We start from the raw sequence: 12,918 nt of genomic DNA, 5'->3' as shown, positions 1-12,918 counted from the left end.
TAGTTACGCTATGTGTAAGTTTTAGGCAAATAAAAGGATATCTGGGTGCCCATTTGCAACTGAAAAGTGTTTTAATAATTTACTGTATGCGAATTACACCGTTAATATTCGAAATAGGACATTATTTAAAGCCCGGGACGCAGTGTTACCATGCGCAAACACCACAGGCGGATGGACAGATGGAAAAAAACAGAGTATAGTTATCAAGAACTCTCAAAATAATTCAAAGGTCGTCTTAAGCTGTAGTATTGTCTTTTGCATAACCTTTCCCTTAACTTTCAAGTCAAAAACACAAATACATCACCTTTCAACACTTAACCAGCTCTCAGTCTGTTACAGCTACGGCACGGAAGCGCACTACAGTATAAGCAACTTCCACGTCAGGAATCATTCCCGATTCCAGAGAAATAATATGAAGCTCTAAGTAATGTGAAAGAGGTATTTCATAACCGAAAGAGGATTAGCATTCTACAGGCTAGACCAATGAGAATTCTTCACCCTTTAATTGGCCGATAAAACAACATTTCAAAATCTGTCTCAACCACCCAACAAGCAAGTCTTGTTTTCTTCATTCGTGGGATGTTCTGAAAAAATCATCATGAATTTGAGATTTGTGGGCGTAAAGGCTAAAATTATCCAGCAATGGCACTTTCTTTTAGCATACTTATACTTATTTTAACTAATGGGGCTGTTTATTGCTAATAAGATTAACACTGCTCTAACTTCTCTACGATGAGGGTTAAAGCTGGATTAGCACAGTTTACGATCGGTGGCAACTAATGGAAAATGTAATGAGAAAAGTGAAAGAAATCCAGGAATCACAATTTATTTCTTACCATATTTCACACTGAGAATAATGCCAAAACAAAAGCTAAGATTTTACTTTCGTTTTATTCAAAATAGGCCTACAACGAAGTTGGGATATCTGGTTATGATTGATAAGAAAGTTATCTAAATACAGTATAATTATTCATATTTACACACATGCAAACACACTTTATATATATATATATATATATATATATATATATGTGTGTATATATATATATATATATATATATATATATATAATAATATATATATATATATATATATATATATATATATACATATATATACTGTAATGTAGGGTGAACCAAAAGCGGGTGGACATCATTTGATAACATTTATTTTGAGATTATATTATAGTTAATATTAAGTAATACAATTAAATTTTACTGTATACAAGAATACAGTACAAAAACACTGAAAAAATAATATATATATATACAGTGAAACCCTAAAACAAACCCTATTCCACCTGCAGTCCACTTACTTACAGTGTTTCCCTTTTATTTCGGTTTACTCGCATAAAAGAAATGCTGCAGCTTTGTCATTTGCCTCATTTCCTTTCACTATTCTATTCCATTAGGTCTCCATTAAACAGCTCCTCACGGTGAGATATCGGGAGTTCATCAAAGACCTCACCCTGAAAGTCAGTGAAGCCTGCTTTTCTCTGACCTTCGCCGGACTTTCCTTGATTGCTTGCCGATGACACATTCTCCTCGATGCTGAAGCCGGTGAAATCGTGCACAAACTGGGGACATAGTTTCTGCCACACTGCACGCTCAAGCACCTCAGAGGAATCTTTTCCCACAAAATAGCAGTCCTTAATGGTGAAGGCCTTCCAGTACTCAAGCATACTAGTGTTTCTTGATTTGTCTTCTGAACCAGGTGTGCTAAAGTCAAGTGGAGGAAGTGAAACTCAAAAGTCTTGATGATTCCCTGGTGGTGTAGGTGCAACAAATTTGTGGCGTTTGGAGAGAGGAATGCAGTCCTAATGTACGTGGGTGTTTTATGGCATTGTCCAGAACAAGGAAAATCTTGAATGGTAACCTTCCTATATTGCAGTGCACTAATGGCACTAACCCCATACCGGAAACTTTCATCTGAAAATATAACTATTATTCATTAAATATTTATCATACACTGAAAAATTGGAAAAGTTTGGGTCTGAAATTCTCCATTATAACTGGGCCAATTCTTGGCCCCCTGGAAATCATAGACTTGTTTTTTTTAATGCAATAAAATCCCTGATTAAAGAATGGCCAATTTTCTCTTAGTTCACAAAAATGAATTTTGAGAATAGCAGGTCTCCAAGCAGTGCCATGTGTCTTCTCTAGGTCAAACATTAGTCATATGATGCTCCCTGGGTACAAAGACTCAAGTTTTATTAAAACATCTATAGTTAACAAGGATATGTTAAAGCAATGAGTGAGGTGAGAAAGTTATTCAATACATTGAACTTTGTTAAAATTTTGCCACGCTTACCACAAGCAAGTACTAGCCATTCCTAAAGTTCCTATTAACCGGTGTTCTACAAACCTGGGCAACCATCCTTAATCCATCTTGTAGCATTTATCTTGATCTTAAATATGAGTTGATTTTCATCCGTCACCTCCATTTTCTTTCTGATCTTTACGGCTCCTCCCTCCACCTTCTGCCTTTCAAGGAAATAAGAATAATTCTTAGATTGGTCAGCTCTTTTTAACGATTTCTGAGTATTGTTTCCTTGATTCGTCACCATCGTTGGTTCATGCGTATCATCGTGGGTCTCTTTATGATACAGTTTTTTTGTAGATTATCTTAATTTTCATGACCAAATTTCCCTTAAGGATATTTCTGTTATAAATGTTCTTTTCTCTCCATGCAGAAGACAATTTAGCCTTTTCCATCCTTCCTCCACTTCCTCATCAGATGGAGGAGCATCATAATTATATTGCCTTTTCCATGGTTTGTATGGCCAGATTTTATCAGTCTTCTCTATTATTTGATTAAAAGGAATTGAAAACTCATACCTTGAACTGTTTGAAGGGGAGGAGATCTTGTTGGGCTCAGAGTACCTCTCTGAACCTTGTGCTGTCACTACACACTGCAGGCGCCCTTCTGCAGGATCAGGGTCTAGTTCTATATCAGCACTCCCTGTGGTTTTGGCAGTGCTACTTTCAAGATCCAGGGGATTTTTTTCCTGAAATAGTTGTCGATATAAAAGTATTTTTGTCCACTACTTGAAAATTACTTGCAGATGTTCACCTCCAGTACAACTAGCATTATCTTCTAAGGGCTGACGAAATATTACTTGCAGATGTTCACCTCCAGTCCAACTAGCATTACCTTCTAAGGGCTGACAAAATATTACTTGCAGATGTTCACCTCCAGTACAACTAGCATTATCTTCTAAGGGCTGACAAAATATTATTTGCAGATGTTCACCTCCAGTGCAACTAACATTACCTTCTAAGGGCTGACAAAATATTACTTGCAGATGTTCACCTCCAGTGCAACTAGCATTATCTTCTAAGGGCTGACAAAATATTACATGCAGATGTTCACCTCCAGTGCAACTAGCATTATCTTCTAAGGGCTGACAAAATATTACATGCAGATGTTCACCTCCAGTGTAACTAGCATTACCTTCTAAGGGCTGACAAAATATTACATGCAGATGTTCACCTCCAGTGCAACTAGCATTACCTTCTAAGGGCTGACAAAATATTACTTGCAGATGTTCACCTCCAGTGCAACTAACATTACCTTCTAAGGGCTGACAAAATATTACTTTCAGATGTTCACCTCCAGTGCAAACTAACATTACCTTCTAATCTAAGGGCTGACAAAATATTACTTGCAGATGTTCACCTCCAGCTAGCAATTACTCTTAGTGACAAAATTATTACATGCAGGATGTTCAACCTCCAGTGTTAACTAGCATTACCTTCTAAGGGGGGCTGACATACATGCAGATGTTCACCTCCAGTGCAACTAGCATTATCTTCTAACGGGCTGACAAAATATTACTTTCAGATGTTCAGCTCCAGTGCAAAACTTAACCCTACCATTCTAAGCTGAACAAAAATATTTACTTTCAGATGTTCACCTCCAGTGAACAACAGGGACCTCAAGGGGTGACAAAATATTACATTTGCAGATGTTCACCTCCAGTGCAACTAAACATTACCTTCTAAGGGGGCTGACAAAATATTACTTTGCAGATGTTCACCCCAGTGCAACTAAACATTACCTTCTAAGGGGTGACAAAAATATTACTTTCAGATGTTCACCTCCAGTGCAAACAAAACATTACCTTTCTAAGGGGTGGACAAAATAATTTACTTGCAGATTGTTCAACTTCCAGTAACTAAACATTACCTGGGGCTAAAGGTGACAAAATATTACATTGCAGATGTTCACCTCCAGTGCAACTAACATTACCTTCTAAGGGGTGACAAAATATTACTTTCAGATGTTCACCTCCAGTGCAACTAACATTACCTTCTAAGGGGTGACAAAATATTACTTTCAGATGTTCAACCTCCAGTGCAACTAACATTACCTTCTAAAAGGGGTGACCAAATATAACTTTGGGGCAAAATAGTGTTGCAACAATTTCCAAGGGTGCCAAAACTTAACCATTAACCTTCTAAGGGTGACAACATATTACTGCAGATGTTCACCTCCAGTGCAAACTAAGCATTACCTTCTAAGGGTGACAAACAAATATTACTTTCAGATGTTCACCTCCAGTGCAACTAACATTACCTTCTAAGGGCTGAGACCTAAAATACTACTTGCAGTTTGATGTTCACCTCCAGTGTAACTAGCATTACCTTCTAAGGGCTGACAAAATATTACTTTCAGATGTTCACCTCCAGTGCAACTAACATTACCTTCTAAGGGCTGACAAAATATTACTTGCAGATGTTCACCTCCAGTGCAACTAACATTACCTTCTAAGGGCTGACCAAATATTACTGCGATGTTCACCTCCAGTGTAACTAGCATTACTCTAAGGGCTGACAAAATATTACTTTCAGATGTTCACCTCCAGTGCAACTAACTATTCTTCTAAGGGCTGACAAAATATTACTGCAGATGTTTCACCTCCAGTGCAACTAGCATTACCTTCTAAGGCTGACAAAAATATTACTTGCAGATGTTACCTCCATGCATAACATTATCTTCTAAGCGACAAAGATACATGCAATGTTCACCTCCAGTGCAACTAGCATTACCTTCTAAGGGCTGACAAAATATTACTTGCAGATGTTCACCTCCAGTGCAACTAGCATTATCTTCTAAGGGCTGACAAAATATTACTTGCAGATGTTCACCTCCAGTGCAACTAGCATTACCTTCTAAGGGCTGACAAAATATTACTGCAGATGTTCACCTCCAGTGTAACTAGCATTACCTTCTAAGGGCTGACAAAATATTACTTTCAGATGTTCACCTCCAGTGCAACTAACATTATCTTCTAAGGGCTGACAAAATATACATTTATACCTTTCCTCCCAAGGCTGATCAATAATTGCACTTAAACCTATGCTACCTTGCTCAAGGTCCTCAGCAGTAGGTAACTGCAGTCTCTAGTCTGGATAGATTTCTTAATTATCTGACTCTCTTTGTTTTCTGATTCCATACCGTTTGCATCCAAATGCCCCTTTGACTTAAAAGGGACAGAGATTGAAAATTTCTTCAGGTGAATACTAAGAGTAAATTTTCATTTCTGGTATGAAGTCTTCTCTCTTCCATCTGAAGCCCTTTTTGCCCTTTCTCCCTTAGGTTCATCATAATTAACTTTTCTTGTCCTTCTCCCGACAGCGGCGGAACTATGTCCATCTTGTAGGTTACTGAACTTCCTAAACTTGCAATCTTGCGAAAAGTTAATTTTGTTAGATGCTCCATTACTTACCTTTATGACCCTTTATCAATGGCTACTCTGCACGGGGGACCACAGGAGGTGGGGTCAGCTGAAGGACTCCCTGTTTAAACGCGGCTGCCAGTCGTGAACTGGGTCCTTCATCGCACCGCATTTGATTTTCTTGTTATGGGAAACAAAATTTCAAAACAAAACCCATAATGGAATGGAATGGAATATGAAATTTAGGCGAGAAGCCAAGCACTGGAATCCATAGGGATTATTCAGCGCTATAATGAAATTGGTTTGACATGAATATTTATGTTGATGATTTTATAAACTAAATAAATACAGGCGATTTTAAAATTATGATAAAAATGGATATCCGTCATAGAAATATAACTTCGCATTTCGTGAGTGCAAACAAGAGTAAAAAACTTATACATACATATACCATACACATACTCATATTCATATAAGCATGTTTATATAAACAACTAGTCCGAGAAGCAAGCTAATGAGAATCGGCAAAGGGAAACACAAAAGCAGATATACTGCACCAGCCAAAAATGAAGTTGCGATAGTAGTATTCACAAGCCATGTCAGTGCACCTCCGTTCCAAAAGAAATATATTCACTTTGCCTTTTTATGTTTTATAATGAAAATAAAGTTATAAAATATATCCTGCTTATTTATAGAAATGAATTTGATTGAAATCCTTTATTTTTCTTCGTCAAAAATACTTTATGCTAAGCTAGTGATGTGCAGTTTTTTCACGTCACAGAAAATAATTCTACATCGGAAAATACCCATTCTAATCAGTAAATTTTCCTGATTCTAACCATTAAATCATAAATAACGTAAAAAAATAATCAGAAGAATTGCTTATGGTAACACTGCTAAAAGCCAATGTTGTGAAAAAAACAAAAAAAAACGGCATCGCTGTGGTAGAGATGAAAAGGCTCAGGATACGGGTATGGATATTGGTACAGGTATGGGTATGGTACAGATATGGGTATTGTATGACTATGGATATTGGTATGGGTGGATGTGTGCAGTAACAAAAATGGACAGGATTAAAAATGAAAGAATAAGAGGAACTACTAAAGTCGTAGAACTATCAAAGAAGGACCAGGAAAGAAGATTGCAGTGGTGTGGCCATGTGAGGAGAAGTAATGAGACAGACATATGTAGGGAGGAGAGTGATGCAGGTGGAGGAAAGCTGTTAGAAACATTGTCCCCCACATAGAAGTGGGAAAATATCCAAAGAAAGAATAAGACCTCTATCACCCATACCAACATCCTTACCATATCTCTACCCATATCCATACCACATCCATACCTGTACCACACCAATACTCATACCCATATACCCGATACTAAAGTTGATTCAGGGGAAAAACCTAAAGAAAAATACTTAATTCAATACATAAATAACGAGGCGGAACACACACACGCGCGCACAGAAAGGCAGCCAAGGAAATCACATGGTGGAAGTTGAATGTGTGCTAGTTCGGCAGGACTTTGAAGTCCGTTGTTTAGATACATTGGCTATCAATTAGAGACGAAGTTATGATCCTCCCCTACATTGTTGTTTTCATCCGAAAAATCGACGAGGTTCTGATCCTCCCATTCATTGTTGTTTTTATCCGAAAAATCGACACGGTTCTGATCCTACCATTCATTGTTGTTTTCATCCAGGTTCTGATCCTCCCCTACATTGTTGTTTTTATCCGAAAAATCGAAGAGGTTCTGATCCTCCCCTTCATTGTCGTTTTTAACCAAAAACTCTGCCACTAACAGTTTATGTTGTAGAATTTCATCAAATCCATCTGGAATAGCCTCACAATCCTCAATGAATCCCAGGTGGTCCTTCCCAAGCAAAATATGATCAGTTTGTGTCTCATTTTTATTATTTTTGTATGTTATCCGATACCTTCCTTCTTTCTCAAAGTATGTATTCACGACCGCCATATTCAAAGTTTTTGCTAATTTCAACAATCTTCCACCTTCCGGGTTTCTTATTCCAAAACCACTTCCTCCATGTACGCCTTCATACCCATCAGAACTCTCACCTACATGGGCATTCATGTCTCCACATAAAACTATTATGTCACTTTCTGGAAAAAGTCTTACATATTCCTCTAATTCCTCCATAAACTTTCTCTTAACAGCTGCCGAATGCCCTTGGTGAGGGGCATATGCAGAGATGATATGCCATACTTTATCATATTTCATAAAAGTTAATACTATGAGCCTGTCACTGACACGGTCGACCTTGACATTCTTCTGCAGATCTGAATGGAGAATAATTCCTACCCCATTTTTCCTTGTACTTTCCCCTATGTAGTACATTTTATATTCCCCCCCAAATTCTTCATCCAGTATTACTTCACCTTCCCCAACCAATTTAGTCTCTTGCACACTTAGAGCCTTAAGCTCCTTATTCTCCATGAACTTAGTCATATTTAATGACCTTCCTCCGTTGGGAACAACAATCTCACCATCATTTTTCAACTTCATGCTACCAACATTCCAAGTTCCAAATTTCACCTTTACAGTCTTTTTCGAATCTTTTCTCGTGACTAACTTCTCTGGTTCCTGTCGTGACTCCTGTGATGTCCCTTCCCCCGACGCCAGTGGTGACTTTTGCTGTATCTCTAACTCGTGTGGTTTCTCTAATTTATGTCTCAATGCTGTTTGTGAGAGAAATGTGAGTTTTTCAGTAAGCTTTCATAAGGATGGTCAATTACTTATGCAAAATATAACGATGTTACTCAGACATGTTACATTCAACCAGTTATCGTCAAGGTACCGGCCACTTTTAAGTGCATTTTCGCCAGAGTAAAAACAGACATAGCGAGGACAGACCTGAATTTATGTTAGTAGTCAAGAAAATAACTTGAGAAGACTAGGCGATTTTCGGCTGAATATTAATACACTTTAATAGATTCACATCAGCCATGAATTTGATGTCTAGGCCAGTCCCTTACGATGCTCCTGATTGGCTGCTGATAAGCCAATCACAGGGCTGGAAACTCTCAGTCTCTCTCAAGAGTTCACATGGGTAGGATCTATATTCCACCTCTCTCGAGAGAGAGAGACTGAGTGTTTCCAGCGCTGTGCTTGGCTTATCAACAGCCAATCAGGAGCGTCGTAAGGGACTGGCCTTAGACATCAAATGCATGGTTGATGTGATTCTACTATAGTAATACAGCTCTGACAGCTGACAGAGCTTGGGCTCTCAACTCTAAAATCAATAATGCTGTAAGGGTTCCTGGCCATAATCTTGGAAATATTTGCCTTTTGATAAGAGAAAAAAAAGGACACATCTTGACGGGTGTTCTATAAATCAAAATACTTGTGGTTGTGTCAAAAAGAGAGTGGACTATTGCAGCTTTTGTCATAACTCCTATCTAAGAGACAACTTAAAGAAATATACTGAATAGAGTGGCAAGACTGATAGTGTGTTGCTGCGCCTAGGGACAGGGTTACCCCAGTATTGTTTGAGCTGCAATGGCGCCCCGGCAGAGCCAGAATAATGTTTTAAAATATGCACAATGATTCAGTCTGAGCCAAGACGCTCTACGGATGTTGGATTCAGAACCTTTAATAAATTTACAGCTTTAAGGCCTGTCCACACTAGGAAATAGTTTGGAAACAAAGTTTACAAACGGTTTGAAAACACCTTTTACCGTACATTTGTTTCCAATCTAGAATTCAAAACATTTGTTGTTTCTGTGTGTATATGTATTATATATACACATGTATAATGTATATATATTATACACGTTGATGATCTATCGCTAAAACATGCGATATTTTATGCTGTCGTAGAGCTCTACGACAATATATATATATATATATATATATATATATATATATATATATGTATATATATACATGTATATATGTGCATATATATATGTGCGCAGATAAATACATATGTAGGCTACTCTTATACTTATGGATATATGCCCATGTACATATAGCACATATACCCACTGGTACGTGCACATACTTAAGTACGTATTCATATTTACATATGTACATGCACATATTTACATAGGTTGACGTGCACATGTATATAATTATATATCTATGTACACATGTACCTATACATTCGAACGAAACTCTTAACACCTTTTTCCATCTATTTTCAATTCCGCCAGAAGCAAGTCAGCATGACACGCTCCTTTTATTTTTTTTTCCTACAAACTTCCTCACTCATCTCTTTTTCCTTCTCTCATTATCCCTCCTCGAATGTATAAAATAAAAAAAATAAAAAAAAATAAAAACTGTCAAGCCAAATACAGAGGCTCTACTGCAATAGAAGTCATCCCAACTGAGGTCTGGACAAGAATCATTATCTGCACAAAATTTCCAAGCTGTTTGCAGACATGTTTCCAAGAAACTGTTTTCAGTTTGCAGACTTTGTTTCCGAACAATGGCTTCTAGCGTGGACAGGCCTATAAAAGACTGCGGTAAGTTCCCACTATAAAAAAAAGAAGAAGAAGAAAACTGGAAGCTCTTAAAAACTCACCTTGCTCCATCGTTGTCGATGAAAAAAATGAGGTTAAAATTTGGGATAGATGCACAGTGGTTTTATCTCTGTGCTTCGTTTAAAAAACATCCGGTATTCTTTTGATTAATGCTGGCAGTCATCTTGTAACCAACGTACTAAAATAAAAAAAAAAGAAAAAGAAAAAACCGCGGTGGGCACATAGCTCTGAAACGGCGGCTTTCTTTGGGATGGCTATTTGTCTGTCCGTACGACTTCTCCCTGTCCGCCCTCAGCTCTTGAAAACTACCAAGGCTACATGGCTGCAAATTGGTATGTTGATCATCCACCCTCCAATCATCAAACATACCAAATTGCAGCCCTCTAGCCTCATTAGTTTTTATTCTATTTTAGGTTAAAGGTTAGCCATGATCGTGCGTCTGCCATCGCTATAGGTGCCAACAACGCAGGGCAGCACCGGGCTGTGGCTGAAAGTTTCGTTGTAGCCTTAATCACAGGTCACATCGCAGTCTATTACCAAGTGTAATTATTCTACTGTAATTCTGTAATTATGTGAACTTTACAGAAAAATGGCAGCTCTGTGAGCTTGACCGAAATGACGCAATCGCTGTGTTGTTGTTCATGGCTGCGAAGGTAATTATAGAAACGGCCCAGATGTTACGTGCTTTCCCTTTTTCCGGTGACGCAACGTCAACCAGGCCTTTTTATCATCTCTCGAGTGCCTGTCGAGGCGTAACGGATTATATTTATATGCCATCGGTGGTAAACCCAACGCCATATTTTGCCAACCTTCAAAAACAACTTCTTAAACAACTCCTTGTGTATGCCCATCCATTTCAGAGTAAGATTTTTCACGTTTCAGAATAATTGTTTTGGCAACTGATGTAAATAAAGCCAAGAGATTCTAGCGCCCCCCCCACCCCCCAATCTCAACAACTTCGCTTTTGAAGGACATCATATCTTAGGAATTGGAACTCATCAAGCACCATTCAGTCCTTATATAAAAAAAAGAATTTTTTTTCGTGAAACAGAAGAAAGTTTACCCTTGTAACACCCTTGAAAAAGTTCTTATAGGCTGACTTTAAAATCACCATCCTCTCCTAACGCGAAATACTAATGCTAATTTAGTTTTATATTCAGTTAATATCTCACTCAAGCATCTTTTAGTATTTGGTAAAAATCATGGCTTACATTTCCTTCCAGAAGTGCTTGAATATATACACATTTTCCATGGTTGGTGGGCAATAACGAATGCAAGATCCCTACGCAGAGGTAAACGGCTAAATGATAAATACTCTTCTATTCCAGTAAGTAATAAAGTTCATGACGAAAATACGTCTACTGTTTTCTACCGATGTTTAGATACACTGGATGGTATACCAAAAACTTCGCTGTGACTTTAGCAGTTACAGCATTCCCTGCACTGAGTGATTAAACCCTTGCAGTGTTAGAAGTCAGGAAACACTGAATTCAATATGAACTGTGTGTTGACAGGGAAATATCAAGCAGATAACCTATACTCGTTTTTTTTCCATCTGTCCATCCGCCTGTGGTGTTTGCGCATGGTAACAATTCAGCTTACATTCAACAATAATAACAATATCCTATTTCGAAGATAAACGGTGTAATTCGCGTACAGTAAATTATTAAAAAACTTCTCAGTAACAAATGCACACCCAGATATCATTTTATTTACCTAAACCTTACACATAGCGTAACTATCTAAAGCCCGGGACGCTGTGTGTTACCATACGCAAACACCACAGGCGGGTGGACAAGACTTGGCCAAAATCGTCACTTGCGAATCGTCACTTGCGGTTGGACCCATAGATACAGGGTAGTGTTTCTTAAAGTGTGGTCCTCGGACCCCCAGAGTTCTCAGGGGTCCACAGGATAATGTGAGGAAGAAGCGTTGCTATTAAGTTTACTAAAATTTGTATGCAAAATTAATAATGTTGTGAAACCAAACAAGAACTTCTTTCAGTTTTCTTCTTAAGATTGAAAAAGAAACCCACAAATTTACTGTGTAAACCGTGTTGACTTATAAGTATTTGCATTTTATCTTACTCAATGTTGTGAAAGTTATTTTAAGTAAAACGTAAACATTTACGTTGAAGATAAGCCATTAATAATTAATTCAGTACCAAATTTAGTACTATATATTATACCCTGAAAACACTTTTAAACCCAAGAGGGAAATTATCATAATAAGGGGTCCACTGCGCAAGAGAGTTTAAAAAAAAACACTGATTTAGAGTCCTCTCTATACCTATGGGTGGGCCACTGCCTTCTCCAGTACTTCAAGTGTTAGAAAGTGAAAAAGAAGCTAAGAATGATGTCTGTCTTCAAGCAAGATTTACCATTTCCTAATACAATTGATGCAGGAGCAGTTTCGTATTTTTTTCTTTTTCAGTAAAACACACACACACACACAGGAAAGAGCATTTCTTGGAAATACTTAATCATCTGTGCGAATAATATATTTGCAATGGAATCTAACTAGTACCATATGTCAATAAGTGAGGAGCTGATTCAGACTCAGTTTCCAACATGATATCAAATTAACTGATTGGTGTCTTGTCTGTAAGAAGCCATGTTACTTTGTATACAGTTTTGCATTCGTATAATAACACGACTCGTACTACACATAGCGAAAGATGGCCATTATTTTTAGTGGTGTGCTTTGCAGATAAGAGAAAATGTAGCGCAAAAACACTAA

At 37.8% G+C, this 12,918-nt stretch overlaps 1 protein-coding gene and 1 long non-coding RNA gene across 2 annotated transcripts; both read right to left on the bottom strand.

The window, feature by feature from the left end:
- Window positions 1-1,150: 1,150 nt before the first annotated feature.
- LOC135207604 (uncharacterized) lies at window positions 1,151-3,672 on the bottom strand. The gene is made up of 2 exons (XR_010313000.1): window positions 2,365-3,672; window positions 1,151-1,928 (listed from the first exon to the last, which is right to left on the bottom strand). It is a non-coding gene; the product is annotated as an uncharacterized LOC135207604 (long non-coding RNA).
- A 2,504-nt stretch (window positions 3,673-6,176) lies between these two features.
- LOC135207603 (uncharacterized) lies at window positions 6,177-10,299 on the bottom strand. The gene is made up of 2 exons (XM_064239474.1): window positions 10,221-10,299; window positions 6,177-8,373 (listed from the first exon to the last, which is right to left on the bottom strand). The coding sequence occupies exons 1-2, from the start codon at window positions 10,228-10,230 to the stop codon at window positions 7,352-7,354; spliced, it is 1,032 nt and encodes a 343-aa protein (XP_064095544.1). The 5' UTR covers window positions 10,231-10,299; the 3' UTR covers window positions 6,177-7,351.
- Between the last annotated feature and the right edge of the window lie 2,619 nt (window positions 10,300-12,918).

This window comes from Macrobrachium nipponense, chromosome 32 (assembly GCF_015104395.2).
Source record: "Macrobrachium nipponense isolate FS-2020 chromosome 32, ASM1510439v2, whole genome shotgun sequence".
Classification (NCBI taxonomy): Eukaryota; Metazoa; Arthropoda; class Malacostraca; order Decapoda; family Palaemonidae; genus Macrobrachium; species Macrobrachium nipponense.
Note: the sequence above shows the minus strand (reverse complement) of the source record. Positions and strands in the feature narration are given on the sequence as shown.